Genomic DNA, 20,521 nt, shown 5'->3' on the forward strand with positions numbered 1-20,521 from the left:
TATATGTCCCCATATATTGTCAATAATGTATTTTAACCCCCAAATAAATAACCTTAATTAAATAATTACAATAATACTAAGGATGTTTTATTGTATTTTCTACATAGATATAAGTACGTTTTTTCATGGAAAAACCTATTACAAAAACAATCTATAATTGATTCAGTAACAAATGAAACTCTAAATAAGTCCAATACTCGGCACTGAAATTCAATTTCACAAACATTCACAATTAGTGCATTTTGGTGAGAACAAAAGACCACAGAAAGGAGAAAGACACTTTTCAACAAACAGCCATTTATATTTTTCTTTTTAATTGCTTTGGAAACACAGACAGCATGGTTATTGAATAAAAGTCATCTGAGGAAGACTTAAGTGCTTCAAGTCAAGTGGTCTTAAGACAAAAATGTGTTTTAACTTTTGCTAAGAAATTAAAGTTAAAAATATTCATCTTTTTACTTAATGTTTAGGAAAATATCTGACCCGTAGCAAAGGGAAAAGAAATTGTTCGCCTGTATTTTTATTCTAGACTTATAAAAATATCCTAGCTTGGATACAAAGGTCAATGTTCGACCTTCATTGATTCATATCTTTGTACTTAAAAAAATACAGTATCAAATCTCCCTCTCCCCCCAAACTAGAATATTTTAAATTTTGAATGTGTACATGTAGCTATATATGTCTTAGTGTATAAAACACACAAATACATTTTACTTGAAAAATTATTTTCATCATACTGTAAACATTCCCTACATCTGTACATTTCAAAATAGTCTTTGGTATTACTAGTTATTGTGCTTTGAAATGGAGGCTTAAGGAATTTTTGTAGCTGTGCTATCAAGACATTTAAAGGTATAAATAAGAAAATGCACTTGGAATAAGTTATAATTAGCTGCTTTTGCATAATTTTTCAAAAACTACAGTGTATGCCTAGTCACAGTTTTATGAGAAAAAATATCTCCTTTTCATCTCCTTAATTTTAAGGAACACTTAATTATTTTGGCTAAAAATCCATTTTTGAAGTGGATCTGATGGATTGCATGACACTAAGCTTGGATGCTCTCCGGCTGCTGAAAGGCACATTTTAAAGAATGCATTATATAGAAGTTGATCCTAGAATAAAAGAAACACAACAGACATTTAGTTTTAAATACTTATAATTAACTTAGAAATATAAGAAGATATTATGGTCTCACTGACTATAAAGGTATATTTGCATACCAAATGAGTACCATTCCTAAATTTTAATCTTTCTAATATCAACTATATTTGTAAAATCATGCTGGCTTCTGGTTTTAACAACACATTCACTACCGTTCAATATACAGAAAGCATTATTACATAAATAAAGTGAGGCATATAGAGCTTTGTCTGAATCAACTTTTCAAGTAAAAAACCATTGATATATCCCTAAATGAGAAACTTTAAAAAAAAAACCTGTAAGACATAAAACTTAGTGTTATGTCTTCCCAGGAGGGGAAATGCATGTTGAAAGTAGACTATGGACTGAACATGATTACCACTCAATGCCTCTTTTGCAGACCACAACACCCAAAAGGAGAGAGAGAGAACAAAGGGGAATGCCCTGCCACAGAGGCAGGGTGGGAGGGGGGGTGGGGGAAAATGGGCACTGGTGGAGGGATGGGTATTTGATCATTGTACGACCGAAACCCAAGCACAAAGATTTGTAAATCTACAACTGTACCTCATGGTGCTTCACTAATAAAAAAAAATAGGCAAAAAAAAAAAACCTTAGTGTTATGGTGTTCTTGTGTTGCATGAAAGAGTATTTAGGTCAAAAAAATACTAAGTTCAGCTAAGCCTTAAAATATCTTTAAAAACAGATAACACATTTCATGTATTTTCTCAATCCAAAATTAATGATAAAGTACTGAAGTAAAAGCAATTAATCACTTTTTGAGAGAAAATAAAATTATTTATGCCCTCTCTGTTGGAAAAAAAAGGAGCATTATATGAAATGAAAATATGGATAACAATTATTAATAATGCACCAAAGCAATGATCTTCATAATCCTGTGCTTAAACCAAAGTAACTTTACAATTATTTTGTCTCTAAAAGTATTTAATTCATATAATCTCTCTTATCATATGAGCAGACATTCAAAGTTAACAAAGACTAAAAATCTTTGATGGAAAAACTAATGTTTCGTTACCTTCTCCAACAAGCAACTAGAATGAATCAAAATAGTAACACAAAGGAGTGAATTAATTGTACTGAATTACCTTCTGGATAGCCCATATCTGTTCTCCAGTGGCAATTGTCCTGCGACCTTTGTAGGTACATGCCTTCAACTGAACAAAACCTTGAGCAGCATGAAGACATAATTCCTTCTGGATGTTATGCCGAATTTCATATTGAGCAGAATATTCAAAGTACTATAAAGGAAGAATGCTGTTACAACCAAAGTACCCTTTTTTTCTTGGCTGCAAAATAATGGTCCAATTTTTAAAAATTAACAATCCTGTCACTAGGTAGTTTCTTATAACATTGATTTGATACTCTATCACCCTTGCTTAATTGAGTCACTGTGGTAGTTAAAGTCTATACTCCTAATAAGGTACATTAAAAAGATTACTTGTTATGTTTTTGGCCCCCACCTGACAGTGCTCAGGACAACAATGCTCTGTAGTCTGGGGTCCCCTGATACAGCTCAGGGGACCATAAGTGGTACCACTAATCAAACCTGGGTCAACCACATGCAAGACAAACACCCTAACACCTGCACTTCAGCCCTGAAATCTTCATTTTTGCTTTCTCTTTTTGTAATTATAAATAAAATTTTTAACAATATTTTTAATTGAATCACTGTTGAGATACACAGTCACAAAACAAACTTTCATGATCAGGTTTCAGTCATACCCTGTTCCAACACCCATCCCTCCACCAGTCATTTTCGCTCCCACATCAACCATTGCCACAATTTTCTCCGTTTGCATAACATGCATATGCATAACTCTAAGTACCTCTGTTCTACTTAGACTGTCCTTCCAGAGGTGACTCAAAGGGCTAGGAAACACGCTTCATATGATCTGTTCAGTATTTCCTGTGTGGCTGGGCCCAAGAAAACAAAGCTAGATGGAGTCTTAGGAGCGGCTTCCAGGCCCATTCTCCACGACCAAAGAATATTCTTCTTGATACTTCTGTGCCTAGCTTATTCCTTTAAATTTTTCAAAAGTCAACTCCATACTAATGTTCTTTTTTTTTCCTGATTGTGCTCTATAGAAAATTATACTCTTTTCCAGTGTACACTGATCCATAATGGAAAACACTGTTTCCTTTTGTTTTGGGGCCACATCTATCTCCAGGGATCACTCCTGGGGATGCTCAGAAGAGCATATGTGGTGCCAAGTACTCATCAAACCCAGATCAGCTACAAGCATTGCAAGCATACTCTACCTAATCTTTTTATCTCATTGACATCCAACAGAGAAAACTTTATAGCAGCCCCATTGGAATTATGTATATAGACTGATGGTTTCCCATTGAACAGCTAGGCAGTGCATATATATATATATATATATATGAGAAATGTATTAAAATCAATAATTTCATAGTGCTAATATTCCAGAGATAAAATATATCAACATAGCTGATTTTCAATAATGTAATAGTATTAGCACTAATATTTAGTGAGTCGGTATGTGTTAAGAAAGACTGTTCTCACTTCTTGTGTGTATTAGAGTAGATATGCAATAAATATTAGCTTAATTAGTAGAGCTATGTATCCTTACTTTCCCTGTTCTTAGTCTCACGTATAATTTAACCCCTTCCATAAATATGTTACCAGTAAATTTTATAACTGGGAGTTCCTGAGGTGAGAATATAAAAGAAAAATGGGTTTAGTTCATAATAGCACTCTCTCTTTCAAAATGTTAAATCTGGGGCTGGAGCGATAGCACAGCAGGTAGGGTGTGTGCCTTGCATGCAGCCAACATGGCCAACACAAGTTCGATTCCCAGCATCCCATATGGTCCCCTGAAAACCGCCAGGAGAAATTCCTGAGTGCATGAGCCAGGAGACACCCCTGAACATCACCGGGTGAGACCCAAAAAGCAAAATAAATAAATAAATAAAAATAAAATAAAATGTTAAATCTTAGGATCTGAAAGGTAAGAAAGGCCATCTTACATTTTAATCAACACATTATTTCATTTAAAAATATTTTAAAAAGAAGTTAAAGAATGGAAATAATTGAGAGTCTTAGACAACAATTGAAAAAAAAGAACTAAAGAGCTGGGAACAGAGCCCACCCGAGACCTGCCCCTGACCCCAGCCGAGCACCGCCCACCGATCCCCGTGGCGCATCCAGCTCCGGGACCGCTCCGGCAGTCCATCGCCCCCCCCCATCCAGGTGGGTTGGAGGAGCCCAGCCGCGCGCCGCCCACCGATCCCCGCTGAAGGACAGCCCACAGGCCCCACCGCGAGTCCAGCTCCGGGGCTGGCATGGCAGTCCATCGGCCCCCCTAATCCAGGTGGGTTGAAGGAACCCAGCCGAGACCCGGCCCTGAGCCCAGCCGCGCCGCCCACAGATCCCCGCCCAAGGACAGCGCGGAGGCCCCGCCGTACGTCTAGCACCTAGACCGGCCGGCAGTCCATCGGCTCCCCCCATCCAGGTGGGTTGTAGGAACCCAGCCGAGACCCGGCCCTGACCCCAGCCGAGCTTCGCCAACTGATAGCCGCCGAAGGACAACGCGGAAGCCCTGCCACGCGTCCAGCTCTGGGACCGGCCCAGCAGTCCATCGCCCCCCCATCCAGGTGCGTTGGAGGTGCTCAGCCGAGACCCGCCCCTGACCTCAGCCGCGGGCCGCCCACCAATCCCCGCCTAAGGAAAGTGAGGAGGCCCCGCCGCGCGTCCAGCTCCGGGACAGGCCCCGCAGTCCATCGCCCGGCCCCCCCATCCAGCATCCAGGTGGGTTGGAGGAGCCCAGCCGAGACCCACCCCTGACCCCAGCCGCGCGGCACCCACTCATCCCTGCCTAAGGAGTGCGCGGAGGCCCCGCCGTGCGGCCAGCTCTGGACCGGCCCAACAGTCCATCGCCCCCCCCCCATCCAGGTGGGTTGGAGGAGCCCAGCCGAGACCCGCCCCTGACCCCAGCCGCGCATCGCCCACCGATCCCCGCCTAAGGACAGCGTGGAGGCCCCGCTGCGCATCCAGCTCCAGGACCGGCCCGGTAGTCCATCGGCACCCCCCCCATCCAGGTGGGTTGGAGGAGCCCAGCCAAGACCTGCCCCTGACCCCAGCCGCGCACCGTCCACCGATCCGCGCCGAAGGACAGTGCACAGGCCCCGCCGCGCGTCCAGCTCCAGGACCGACCCGGCAGTCCATCGTCCCCCGCCATCCAGGTGGTTTGGAGGAGCCCAGCCGAGACCCGCCCCTGACCCCAGCCGCGCGCCGTCCACCAATCCCCGCCGAAGGACAGCTTGGAGGCCCCACCGTGTGCGCGGAACTGGCCCAGCAGTCCATCGGACCCCCCCATCCAGGATCCTGGGAGGGAGTGGCCTGGACTGGCTAGGGGCATGGCCTCTATGAAGGGGGCGTGGCCTCCAAAGTGGGCGTGGCCTTCTTCCTGGCAGGCGGCCGCTTACATGGCAACAGGTATATCACTCACTCCAAGCAATTTGGACTTTCATCCTTTCATCCTTTTCATCAACTTGTCACCTAATACCAACCAAAAATTTCTCACCTGTTCTACAACAATTCAACAACATCCCATTCACCTACTCCATTTCCAACAAAAGTCCTGTTTGAAAATAGCTGTATAAGCTCAGTAGTAAATAGCACCTCCTCCAAAAGTTTCACTCAATGTCAGTTATAAAAGAAAGAATAACGCCCGATTGAGAAGAAGATCAGACTCAAAAAGGTAGAAGAGGCCCATCTAGCAGCAACAAAGCTGAACAGCTCCTGGCAGTCTCTCCTCACTCAACCAGAATAGTAACAGTGAACGTGAAGGACAAAACCACACTGGTCACAATGGTAAAGCAACGCAAAAGCCCACCAAACTTTCTTATTGACGAGGTAGCCCAGAAGACACCAACAGTACTGTAGTGTTAGACAACCTCTCTGACAAGGAATTCAGAAGGGAGCTACTTAGGATGCTTAGGGAACTAAAAGAAACAATGGAAAGCAATGCCAATAAAAGACAAGAGGATTTGAAGGCAGAAATGAGGAAAATGCAATCGGAAATCTTGGACCTGAAAAAACTGGTAGCCGAATTGAAAACCTCAGTAGAAGGCCTCAGCAGCAGAGTAACAGCAGCTCAGAACAGAATCAGTGAGCTCGAAGATGAAGTTCCGAGACTTGCCAGAAAAGAGCAGAAAATGGAAAAGAGACTCACAATTCAGGAACAGATGGCAAGAGAAGATCGTGACGAAGCCAAGAGGGGTAACATAAGAATTATTGGAGTCCCAGAGGGACAGGAAGAAAACCTTGATGAAGAAGAAACTGTCAAAGAAATCATTGCTACAACGTTTCCAGAGCTGAAGAAAACTTGTGACCACATCCAGGAGGCCCGAAGGGTACCAGCTAGAAGAAATCCGAATAAAAATACCCCAAGACACATCCTGATCAAAATGACCAAAACTTTAGACAGAGACAAAATTCTGAAAGCAGCAAGATCGAAGAAAGAAATCTCTTTACAATGGAGCATCCTGAAAATTCACAGCTGATTTTTCTGATGAAACCCTCACGGCCCGAAAACAGAGGTGGGATATAGTGAAAAAACTCAATGAAATAAATGCCTTACCAAAAATACTTTACCCAGCGAGACTCTCATTCATAATAGAAGGGACAACACACAGTTTCACAGACAAACAACAGCTCAGGAACTTCATAGACTCAAAACCATGGTTACAATAACAACTAAATGGGCTACTTTAAGGCAACACAGGCCCCCCAAATACACCAAATTTCAACAGAACAATGGGACAAACTCCCATGACAATAATCTCTCTTAATGTCAATGGGCTAAATGCACCAAAGCTGAATACACATTCTTCTCAAGCGTACATGGAACATTCTCCAAGATAGACCACATGCTGAGCCACAAAACATGCCTCCATAAAATTAAGAAGATAGAGATTGTATCAACAATCTTCTCAGACCATAATGCGCTGAAATTAGAAGTAAATCACACACAAAAACAGAAAACTAAATCAAACACCTGGAAATTAAACAGTGCGCTATTGAACAACGAGTGGCTTAGACAGAAAATTAAAGAGGAAATCAAAAGATTCCTAGAAACGAATGAAAATGAGGACATGAGTTACCAAAACTTATGGGACACAGCAAAAGCTGTGTTAAGAGGAAAGTTTATAGCTCTACAAGCATTCAAGATCAAGCCCACATAAATAAACTAACCTCACAGCTTAAGAACTTGGAGAAGGACCAACAAAAGGAGGACAACCCTAACAGGAGGAAGGAAATAATAAAACTCAGAGCAGAGATTAACAAGATGGAAACCCAAAAAACAATCTGAAAGATCAATGAAACCAAGAGCTGGTTCTTCGAGAAAATTAACAAGATCGATAAGCCCCTAGAAAAACTCATACAGAAAGGGAGAGAGAAAACCCTAATAAACCAAATCAGAAATGAAAAAGGGGTCATTACAACAGAAACTACAGAAATTCAAGTATCCTCAGGGAATACTTTGAGAAGCTTTATGCCACGGAACATCAAAACCTCGAGGAAATGGATAAATTCCTAGACTCCTACAGACTCCCAAGGCTGAACCAAGAAGACCTGGAATACCTGAACAGACCTATCACCATCAAGGAAATTGAAATGGTAATAAAAAGTTTCCCCAAGCACAAAAGCCCTGGCCCGGATGGATTCACCAGTGAATTCTTCCAAATCTTTAATGAGGACTTACTCCAAATCCTCTTTAAGCTTTTCCACGAAATTGAAATATCAAATACACTTCCGAACGGTTTCTATGAAGCAAATATCACACTAATACCAAAAGCAGACAGAGAAAACACAAAGAAAGAGAACTACAGGCCTATATCCCTGATGAACACAGATGCAAAGATCCTCAACAAACTACTAGCAAATAGAATCCAACTACTCATCAAAAAGATCATACACCATGACCAAGTAGGATTCATCCCAGGGATGCAAGGATGGTGTAACATTCGGAAATCAATCAACATAATCCATCATATCAACAAAAGAAAAGATAAAAAGCATATGATTATATCAATAGATGCAGAGAAAGCATTTGACAAGATCCAGCACCCCTTTATGATGAAAACCCTAGCCAAAATGGGTATAGAGGGGACTTTCCTCAACATAGTTAAAGCCATCTACCACAAGCCTACAGCAAGCATCATCCTCAATGGGGAAAAACTGAGAGCCTTCTCTCTAAGATCAGGGACGAGACAAGGATGCCCACTCTCTCCACTGCTGTTCAATATAGTACTGGAAGTACTTGCAATAGCAATTAGGCAAGAAAAAGATGTTAAGGGCATTCAGGTAGGAAAGGAAGAAATCAAACTCTCACTATTCGCAGATGATATGATACTATACTTAGAGAACCCAATAACCTCCACCAAAAAACTCCTAGAAACAATAGACTTGTATAGTAAATTTGCAGGCTATAAAATCAATACCCAAAAGTCCATGGCTTTCCTATACGCAAACAGTGAGAGAGAGGAAAGCTACATGAAAAAATCAATCCCGTTCACAATTGTGCCCCAGAAAATCAAGTACCTAGGAATCAGCTTAACTAAGGAAGTAAAGTATCTGTACAAAGAAAACTAGAAAATGCTACTTCAGGAAATAAAAGAGGACATGAGGAAATGGAAAGATATCCCCTGCTCATGGGTCGGGAGACTTAACATTGTCAAAATGGCAATACTACCGAAAGCATTGTATAAATTCAATGCAATCCCTATAAGGAAACCCATGACATTCTTCAAAGAAATGGAGCAAACACTCCTGAAATTTATATGGAACAATAATCCCCCACGAATAGCTAAAGCAATTCTTGGGAAAAAGAAAATGGGAGGAATCAACCTCCCGAACTTCAAACTTTACTACAAAGCGGTAATAATCAAAACAGCATGGTACTGGAACAAAGGCAGAACTGCAGACCAATGGAACAGAGTTGAATACAGTGACATCTCCCCTCAATCATATGATCATCTAATCTTTGATAAAGGTACAAGAAATGTGAAGTGGAGTAAGGAAAGCCTCTTTAACAAATTGTGCTGGCATCACTGGATGGCTACATGCAAAAAAATGGGCTCAGAACTCTGCCTAACACCATGTACAAAGGTAAGATCAAAATGGATTAAAGACCTCAACATCAGACCAGAAACCATAAGGTACATTGAAGACAAAGTTGGCAAAACCATCTATGACATTGAGGCTAATGGTATTTTCAAAGATGCCATGCCACTGGCCGAGCAAGTGAAAACAGAGATAGATAAATGGGACTATCTTAAACTAAGAAGCTTCTGCACCTCCAAAGAAACAGTGACCAAAATACAAAGACAGTCTACAGAATGGGAAAGAATATTCGCCAAATACACATCTGACAAGGGGTTGAAATCAAGGATATACAAAATACTGGTTGAACTCCACAAGAAGAAAACATCCAACCCCATCCAAAAATGGGGCAATGAAATGAACAGAAACTTTCTCAAAGAAGAAATCCGAATGGCAAAAAAGGACATGAGAAAATGCTCTACATCATTAATCATCAGGGAGATGCAGATCAAAACCACAATGAGATACCATCTCACACCTCAGAGACTGGCCCACATTCAAAAGAACAAAAGCAACCGTTGCTGGCACGGATGTGGCGAGAAAGGGACACTCCTTCACTGTTGGTGGTAATGCCGACTGGTTCAGCCCTTTTGAAAAACAGTATGGACGTTCCTCAAAAAATTAGAAATTGAGCTCCCATTTGACCCAGCGATACCGCTACTGGGAATATATCCCAGAGAGGCAAAAATGTGTAGTCGAAGTGACATATGCACTTGTTTGTTCATTGCAGCACTCTTTACAGTAGCCAGAAACTGGAAGAAACCTGAGTGCCCAAGAACAGATGACTGGTTAAAGAAACTTTGGTCCATCTACACAATGGAGTACTATGTAACTCTTAGAAAAAATGAAGTCATGAAATTTACATACAAGTGGTACAATATGGAAAGTATCATGCTAAGCGAAATGAGTCAGAAAGAGAGGGATAGACATAGAAAGATTGCATTCATCTGGGGGATATAAAATAACAAAATATGAGATTAATACCCAAGAATAGCTGAGATCAACACCAGGAGGATTACTCCATAGCTTAGAGGCCAGCCGGGTATTCTAGGGGAAAGTACAGTTCAGATAGAGAAGGGACCACCAAATGGAGGGTGTTTGGAGGATCCTCCCAGGAGGGGAGATGCAGGTTGAAAGTAGACTGGACTGAACATGTTTGCCACTCAATGCCTCTTTTGCTGATCATAACACCCAAAAGGAGAGAGAGAACAAAAGGGAATGCCCTGTCACAGTGGCAGGGTGGGATGGGGGGGATGGGGGGGCGGGATATTATCCATGGTGTTGGAAAATGGGCTCTGGTGGAGGGATGGGTATTTGATCATGGTATGACTGAAATCCAAGCACAAAAATTTGTAAATCTACAACTGTACCTCATGGTGTTTCACTAATAAAAAATAAATTTAAAAAATTTTTTTAAATTAAAAAAAATAGCTGGGAACATTGGAGAATTATAACAAGAGCAAATGCCTTGGAAGAGAAAACTGAAACAGCAAAGCATTGTCTCCAAGACATAATGACTTGAACTGCAATGCTCAAGTTTCTCAGTCAATGTAGTGATATCATCAAAATACTTCTTTTTTAAACCGGGTATATAAATTTCCTACCATATTGGACTTTCATGTTACAAATTATCTGACCAAAATAATAGAAAGGAATGCAAAGAAATGATAAAGGTAGATGACATCATAAAAATATTCAGCACTTGAGGAAATAAAATGCTAGATGTTGTAAATCAAATGATTAATTGAAATAAAACTTAATGGAAATAAAATGTAAGTCAAGGACTCTGTCAGGGAATTAGAGGACAGATTCATCATAAAATATAAACCTGTGGAATCAAGGATAGGTTAATGGGCCGGAGCATGCCCTGTATGCAGGAGGCTGGCTGCTATTATGGACCAAATATGATTTTCTGACCACAGCCAGGAATGAACCCAAGCACTAAGCCAGGAGAATCTCCTCAGCACTGCCAGATGTGGCGCCAAAACCAATTTAACAGTGAGAGCTGGGGCACATGTTTTGCATCTATGAGGCCCAAGTTCAATCCCTGGTACTTCATGGTACTTGAACACTGCCAAGGGCAACCTCTGAGCAGAGAAGTCAGAAATAAACCCTGACGACCACCAGCTGTGGCCCCAAAATAAAATAAAAATAAAGATCAGAGAACAATTATTCTCACGTTTTACCTCTTCCCCTCCACTTCTACAGGGCTATGTCACCTTCAGGTATTTCTCTTAGTTCCTACAGAACTTCACAGGACTAGCTCTGATCTTATTTCCACCCCTCTTTTTCCTGGACCAATCTGCTCCAATCACATTCCTTTTACTTGCTCCATACCTGCCCCTAGACTTCTAATCTTGCCATTCCCCCTTCAAGGATGCTCTCCTCCTGGAAAAATTATTTTCCTAAGAGTGGAGATCTGAAGGAGTGAGACAAGATATTTTCCTAAAACTCTGAAGATAAGTACCCCATCCATAGACATTATCTCCCAACTCGGCTTGATATTTCTTTCTATTCAGAATTACATATTTATTTTTCACAATACCTTTTTTTTACCATTATAACGATGAATGTTACATCATAGGTTCTAAACAAGTATTTGCTGAAATGACATGTGAGTCATGTCTCCATCCCCAAACTTCCAAAAGAAATTTGATTTTATTTAAATTTTATTTAAATTAAAAATTTAATATTTTATTTAAATTTTAAAAGTTTAGAGACATGCCTATAAAAACATTAATCTAGCAATAACAGAAAAATTGGGAAAAATACTACACAAAACATACTTGAATTTTTATAATAAAATTAGTACAATACTAGAGAAAATGAAGAACAATTTATAAGTATTTTGATTTAGTGATTATTTTTACAAATAAAAAAACATTTTTACTTAATATATTAATTTTTACCAGCATTATTCAGTAGAGATTTCCGAAAGAATGTCCCTAAGAATACAATTACTCTTAAAGAGAATAAGATTTCCAAAGGAATGCAATTAACTTTTTCTTCTAATATATAGAAGAAAAAGAAATTCTTTAAAGTGTGCATTTATGTATGTTTGTGTAAATATAACCATATATATATGTATATAGGTATATTGTGAGTATAAGTAGGATGTGTGTACCCCCACTCAGTCTCAGGATTATAAATTAATCATCCCAGCAGTTGATACTGTTCAACTTTGGAACATCAATGTCATCTACCTGCAGACAGACTGATTTTAGATGAGTCAAGACTGGAACTAGATACAGCTGAGGTTAAAGAGTAGGAAGAAACATAGAAGAGGATAGATTAGGCGATAAACTGAATTTTCCTTCTTAAAACTGACATCATCAAAGTCTCATTCTATTGAAAAAGGAAATTCAAGAGAATTTACAATTGTAAAAATTCTCCACAAACATCCTGGACTCTATACCCCAAATAATTGTGATTCCCAGAAAAGACATAACAGCTCATTTCCTGAATGCAATGTTCATCATACTCTATTCCAGGTGTGAACCTCTCTAGTTTCCACTTACTTTCACAACCTTTTCCCAGGAAATTTCACGGGCACCCAGTCTAATTCAGAGGTTAACTCCCTTAAACCCAGACCACTTTGGATTCTTTATCTCACATCTTATCATACTGCCACTAACTGCTGATTTGGAACACAGAATTCATGAAGCATTTAAAATCAATAGTTTGATCTTAAAATAGAGTAACTGGCATGTAAGGGTCAATCAGTGAAACAAAATGAACAAATCAGAGTCTAATACTACCAGGAGTTGTAAAAAAGTAAGACAAGGATGCTAAAAATTAGAAACAATATTTCAATATGTTTGCTATTCATAGTAGGCCAAACAGTGATATTTGACATTTGAGTTCTAATTGATAAAATAGTCAAAGAGTAGTAACAAGCTGAAATGTCATCAGTCACAGAGAATCAAGCAGAAAACTTTTGGGGGAATATCTTAAAATATCATAACTGAACAAAAATATGTTCTAACACTGCCCATTTAGTATCAATGCTTAATATATTTACTTTTAAACCCTTATTAATACAGCCTTTATGGTTAAAGATGCAAACTCACGATGTCAATAGTTATACAATGTTTAAGAACCAAAGTAGAATGCATTTAAAAAATTTCATATAGCATTACTCTATTATTTTCTTAAAAAACCTTCAATTGATTTCAGAAATAAGACTATTACAATAAAGACTATAAACAAAAATATACTATAAACAATAAAGACTATTACAATATTACAATTAAATGTTAATTACTAGACTTAATCGTAAAAAATTTTAGTTTGCCTGTGTATAAAATTGATTTTGTACTCCCCCATATTTGCAACAATTTACTTGGGTTGGTAAATGCTAATGAGCAGTGAAAATTAATAATACAGTACTCACCTGGTTTCCTCCAAGTCCATGACACGTATATAAAATTAAAGGTTTGCCTCCTTGATTATTTTCACCAACATCCAAACATAGAGGCTGATTGACACTTTTAATCTAAAAAAAAAAAATTTCAAGCTATAATTTTTTTAAAAAAATCTACGTGGTTTATATGTTATTATTGAATTTTAAAAAGTAATATGATTAATAATAGTGTAAATTCTCAAAAACAATGAACCACAAAATATTTTAATAATTTTTCCTGAACCACATAATTGTTGGTGTCAAAGAGTATACAAGTAAAGAGAAACAGAAAAATACTCACATATCCAGATATTACAGGATTAAGGTCTGGCACATACACTTCTGGGTAAATATTTTTCAGATACCATGTAAAATTTTTACATTGAAGGCGATGCTTTATTTCAAATCGTTTTGAAAGATCACCAAAGGACTTCTGGTAAAAGATGAGCAGTGAAAAAAATGATAGTCAAAATATCACTGATAAAGTACTTCAAATGCTATTTTTATTTATATTTGGTCTTAATTAAAAAAATTCTGGACTAAAATACAAGATACAATTTAACTGCATTCATCATTCATTCAGGCAACAGCATGCCTTCCTACACAATCTGGCTTCAAAGAGAATCAAGTTCCAACTGTGATACTAACATAGTGCTATTTTACTCTTCCTTTGTATGACAAACCTCTCCTGTGTGACAATGATCACTACAGAAATGCTGTGGGAAAAGAAATGAAAATGGGAAAGTCCAAACGGGATCCATTATATTCGAAAGGGATCCATTAAGTGAACTGTTGAGAAAGCAGGCATAGAAACAAGACCCTTGATGAGAGAAATAAGAGAAGGTTTGGAAGTAACAGAGGGGCAAGGACCAGGGGCCTTGGTCTTGTCTGTAGTATAGAGGCAACACACACACACATATGCACGCACGCACATGCACACACGCACATGCACGCACACACTCACACACGCACATGCACGCACACACACACACACACACACACACACACACACACACACACTCACAGCCTCTATACCTCACAGCACTACTGAAAGAAGGGGAACTAAATTACAATAATTAAAAATACATCTGTCAAGTTTGGAGGTTTGAGGATGGGAGGCAACATGGGGTGACTGATGGATGGATGTGGTTACAGAGGTGGGGACATGATATGCCTAAAACTTATCGTGAACAACTTTATAAATCCGTGCTAAAGAAAAATTAAAAAAATAAAACACTGCCAACACTTCAAACAGTTCATCTCTTATCCCTCTCTTACCAACCTCATTTCTTCCCCACTCTCACTCTTCCACAATCATAGCTGCAAATAACTTTTTCCAGTTTTAGTTAATGATGTTTCTAACTACTAACAATATCCTAACAGTAATAACATAAAAGGAGAAGAGAAAATTTTGAATTGTGCATTTCATTTTCCTTTATTAAAGGAACTAAGAAAACAATTTGGTTCACAAGCACTAGAAAATTTGATCTATTAGGAACATTTTAGAGAAAAATCATGTTTGATACTAAATACATGAGAAGTTAGACACTCAAGTCTATCCATTTCAAGTAAATAAAAAAAGTATTTGCTAATGCTAGTTTCAGTCTCTTGAACCCAGATGTTTTAGCCAAAAATAGAAAAATATTCCATATGACATTAGACCAGCTTATGCATATTATTAAGTGAAACTACTTGCTTTGTAGAAAAAAATCACGTTTTTTGGTCAATTTATGTCTTTGTAGGTGACAAGAGCATAAACTGTGCTTAGCCAAGTAGTTGACTCTAGCCAAGTACTCATGCACAGGGTACAATCTGCCCAGTTTGTCTTGTGATCAATAAAAAGATCAGTGATCTAACCTAGCAGTGATCTGGAAGTGATCTGATGTTGCCCTTACTGACATGTTAGAGAGACTAGAGACTAAAGAAAAATGGTAATCATCTTTAAGACAGTAAAACTATTAAAGTCATTTAATTCTAGTAAAATCTCCACAAATTAACACTTTTCTTACAAACATCTAGGTCTCATTCACTCAAGCATGCCTTTACACTACTGCCAGGAAGATAGCTCAAGAGGTGAGTTTGTGCTTTGCTTGGTTGAATCTACCACAAAATATGCTTGGATGCCTAACAACCCAGCACCAGGGCCAAGAGTAACCTCTTAGCACCACTAACTAGGGAATCACCACGTCCATCCTTCCCTCCCCCTGAAAAAAAATAAGAAACAAAAAAAGAAAAAAAACTGCTTCAAAAACAAGAAGAAAAAAAAAAACAACTAATACCTGCTTCATGTACCAAACACAATATTTAACTGTAGAAATTAAATTAGTTTTAACTTAGGCAACATGGCTCTAAGAAATTTTTATCTATGAGAAGTCAATAGTAACAACAGTTACCATTTATTTCTTAGCATTCACTATTCTGTTTTATAGCTACTAGAAGATGGATAAGAGTATTTCATCTCTCCAGACAGATAAGGAGAAAGAAGAATCTTAGCTGAGTATATATCCCATCTCCAGACAACCTCTGAACTACCCTGGGAGGTATCATTCTCATCTTACAGGGTCAGAGTCTTTGCCAAGGTAACCCCTCCAAAGAGTAGAACCAGAACTTGAGGATGGGGGAAAACAGAATCTGGATACTTCCAGTTTATTCTCCTACCACATTCTGACACTATATTTTTCAGCTCAAAAAGTGACTTAGTATTTTGAGGTGTTAATACATTGAATAAAATCTGTTAAAATTCTACTTACTTTATTTGCTTTAAGCACACTATTAAATAAATGTAGTGGCTAAACCAAAGTATCTACCATATTTAAAAATAACAAATTAAATAAGAATGCCTGAGTTTTTAAAAGCACTTTCAAGGATTTTTTCCTTTAAAAATAAAAAAGTTGGCATCAAAACATTAAATATTTTTAAAATTTTTTATGCTATTTAATCAGACATGCAAACAAATTAAAATAAAATAAACCAGATTCAGAATACCTTTTTAAAAATTTTTCTGATTAATTGGTAAAAGGATATGTAAATTTAATGTGCTAAACTCCTACTGCAATTTAATTATTTAGCTCCAACTTACTTCTTTAACAATTTTTGATGCATCTGTGTTTCTCCTATAGAATATTTCCTTATATTCATCCATCCAGACTTCTGCAAGTCGAACTTGGTTGCGAGCAATCACCTGAGTGCCTTTTGGAAAGGTATGAGGGCTTTTGCTGCGAAAAACATGTCCAACAACAGAGCAAGGCATAATCTCCAACTGCCCACCACATTGCCATACCTGATAATTAATGATATTTGTATATTTTAGGGAAATCAAAGTGTTGTTAAGTTTACTTTTAATATACTAATAAGAATGAAATTTTTAGAAAAGAGACCTACTATAATTTTAGTAACTTATTTCTTGACAGTTCAAGTTCTTAAATATAAATAATGGTTTTTTTAAGTGGTACAAAATCTAAAGATAGCAAAAATATAGTCAGGAGGTGATTTAACAAACTAGTTATTTCAGATCTTTCATGAAAGCGAATTATGAAATTTATTTTCTTGTGCAAATAATCATGCAATCTAATATATGTAGAAGAATAAGAGATCTTTTTACTTCCATCTTTTTGTACAACTTTCAAGTAACCTCCATGGTTACTTCATTTGAATTACAAGGTCCCTCTTCTGTGGAATAAACTAACAGTCTTGGTTTAAGTGGACTCAGACTCTCTTTACCCCTTAAATATTTATTAAATATTTGTCATTAAGAAAACAATTCCAAATAGTCTTTATTGCCAAAATTGCAATTATTAAATTTGTAAAGTACTTGGTTATTATAAAAAATACAAAGCTATTTAGAAAGCCAAAATAAAAAAAAAATTTACTGGTCCTCCTCACAAGAAAATAAATGTTGTAGCTAGATTCAGAAATAGATATTAATAAGATTTACTGTGATAATCATGTAATACTTCATACAAATACCAAATCATTACTGTAATGTGAGATTAAATGTTATATATAGATTATACCTCAATATAAAATGCTTGCATTAACTAAAATGATAATTAAATCAGTACCTTTTCACTTAAAGAAGCTGGTCATCTACCATAAATAATTACAACACAAAAAGTCTAAAATAAAAGTATGTTTACTAATATATACTAAATAAGAACAAGTGATCTTGTTTGTCACTTTTTTTTAACAAATGAGAAATCTCAGTGATGTATTAAATTCAACAAACTAAGCTTGAGACTTATGTGGTAGAGGTTAGAAATTTCAAAATAAGTAATATTTCTCTCATTAAGCATTTCAAAAATCGTAAGATCATTACTGCCTTTATGTGATGGTACCAGAGCCAAAACGTAAACCTTCAAACTCCTATCATAATTCTTTCTCTGCTTTGTCATTTCTGATTTTGGGGAATAATAAAAAGGAATGAAAATGTCACTGAGGAAAATGAACTCACAAGATTAAATCAGACAACAACATGAGAAAAACTGACTAAAGTTTTTTGTTTGTTATATTAACCTTTAATATTTATAATGGGAGGAGGAATATAAATCTTATATAATCCAGAGCAATAAATCTAAATCCTTTAAAATTATACATAAATGTTTTTCTATTCTGATTCCTTTGATAATCAACTCATTTCCTGGTGCACTAGATTTAATTGTATTTACTTGGCCTAGAATTCAGTAGCTACAAATGCATTAACTGTGTTACTGCCTTATTACAGTTAGTTAGCTTATACTTCTAATTAAGTTGGCAGTAACAAGTATAAAACAAGTTATCTTTTAAAAATTATTATAAGTATATTTTAAATATTCCAAAAGTGTCATCATTTAGTTTTAGAAATTCCCCAAAATAGATCAGTATTTCTCAATTTTTTCCCCAATTGTGGTCCACTGCAAACTTGTTTCCTGCCTGTGCCCACACCAAGTTGGCACAGAAAGGAAATGGTTGGCCCTCGGACCTTATGCTATGGCATCCCATTTATGTGATTTTCACCTATAACCACCTTGGGATATCTGAAAGATCTTGGGAGATGAGAAATGCTAAAACTGACTTTACATATTTCCAATAATCTGTATGTGCCTGCCAATTGGGACACAACATATTTTACTGCTTAATATGTATATTATATATAATCTTCATAAACTTACTCTGAAAGACATTTCTATGTTTTCTCCTCCCCAAATTTCCATTTCTTCATCATAAGTTCCAATGTATTCAAAATATTCCTTTGATATGGAAAAAAGGCCTCCTGCAAAAGTGGGTGTTCTGAAAAACAATTCAATCATTGTCAAACTCTGTTATAATCATCAAATAAAAGAGCATGTGAATCAAATTCACAAATTAAAGAGAGATCACAATCACAAAGCTTCCACATAGTAATAACAACTAAAAATGCTAACGTCAAAGTCATTTCTGAAACAAAACTGAGGTACAGTAAATAGAATGGTGACCCGAGGGAGCCAGGGGTTGTGGGGTAGAAAGGAGTCTTGGAATAACAGAGGCATCCTGGCACTCTGGTGGTGGCATAGTATAGCAGCACTGCAACTATAAAACAATAGTATAGATAATACTTAAAAAATAGTGTATGTATAAATTACAAAAACATTAAAAATTTGGGCCAGAGAAATAGTATAGCAAGTAAAGTGCTTCCTTTACTCCAGCACCTGTTACGGCCTCATAGCCCCATCCAAAATGATTGTTGAACAAAGAGCCAGGAATAAATCATGAGCACTACTAGATATAGCCCCAAATCAAAATATTTTAATTCAAAACATTTTTTTAAAGGACAGTGGTAAAGAATCATGGGTTCTTTGGGTGATAAAGGTGCAGTAACTTTGTAAAACAAACAAAACATAAAGCATTTTTTTGTTTTGTCTTTGAAGGTAAAAATAGCACCTAAAGTGTCTTTTCTCTGTAGAGCAAAATTACTAAGGCTCTTTGTACCAAGGTTAAAGATTCTCTAGTAATGATTAAACATATAAAGGTCTATTTAATTTTACTTCCTACTTGGTGACATCACATGCAAGTAAATAAACAAATAACATTTTTACTCTCTATGTACAGAATAACTGTGCTCTATTTGTAAGTGCAAAGCACTATGAAGGAAAGAACTATAAAAAAAATCAAAGGTTACATACACCATTAAATAAATGAACTGAACGTAAGACTTTAGAGCAATCATCTTACTTAATTGGGTAGGTTTCATCTTTTCTTCTTTGTTTCTCATGATCAGGAAGTGATTCCCAGCCGAATGAAAGACTCCAGTCAAAATTTCCACGGTTATGGTTACTTCCATAAGGAGAAGGTTTGCTGAATTCAAACGTGTTCATATCTATGGATGCAATATCTGGACTCACGACAGCAGTGTAGTTCTCAGCTATTCTGGCCAACAAAGGTTCTAACCAACCATAGAAACACTCACCTAAAAGGAATAGGATTCTGAGTTAATCAAATGAAAACACTGACGGCTTTTTGGAAGATTTTACAGAGAAATGAAAATAACAGTCATTTGTGTTTTGTATATTTTTGTAGATGAGATTTCTTAAAAGTTTCTTGTGATGATATAGAATACAGTTTATACAGCTGGAAAGATAATGCAAGAAGTAACTCTCATGCTTTCATCTCTCTAAGTCCTACCAGGAGTGATCCCTAAGCACGGTCAGGAGTAAGCCAGGTGTGACATTTCTCCTCCTCCCTAGCTCGCCACTGAGCCTCACCAAAAAAAGTCTCTTGTAATAAGAAAGGACAAAAAAATAAAACAGATTTCATCATTGATAAGAAAATCTTCAAGGGACCAGAGCAATAGTACAGTGGGTAGGGCATTGACCTT

General features: G+C 37.3%; 1 protein-coding gene across 2 annotated transcripts in view; it reads right to left on the bottom strand.

Annotated features, from left to right (window-relative positions):
• Positions 1–209: 209 nt before the first annotated feature.
• Positions 210–20,521, bottom strand: part of GALNT3 (polypeptide N-acetylgalactosaminyltransferase 3) — a 123,424-nt gene continuing 103,112 nt past the window's right edge. For both annotated transcript variants that reach the window (XM_056110283.1, XM_056110282.1), the window contains exons 5-11: positions 19,879–20,113; positions 18,840–18,957; positions 16,772–16,972; positions 13,994–14,125; positions 13,684–13,785; positions 2,245–2,397; positions 210–1,113 (exon numbers count right to left, since the gene is read on the bottom strand). In XM_056110283.1, coding sequence (XP_055966258.1) covers positions 991–1,113; positions 2,245–2,397; positions 13,684–13,785; positions 13,994–14,125; positions 16,772–16,972; positions 18,840–18,957; positions 19,879–20,113 — 1,064 coding nt within the window. In that variant the 3' untranslated portion in view covers positions 210–990. The remainder of the gene's footprint in view (positions 1,114–2,244; positions 2,398–13,683; positions 13,786–13,993; positions 14,126–16,771; positions 16,973–18,839; positions 18,958–19,878; positions 20,114–20,521) is intronic.

Source organism: Sorex fumeus, unplaced genomic scaffold (assembly GCF_029834395.1).
Source record: "Sorex fumeus unplaced genomic scaffold, SorFum_2.1 ptg000009l, whole genome shotgun sequence".
NCBI classification, from domain to species: domain Eukaryota; kingdom Metazoa; phylum Chordata; class Mammalia; order Eulipotyphla; family Soricidae; genus Sorex; species Sorex fumeus.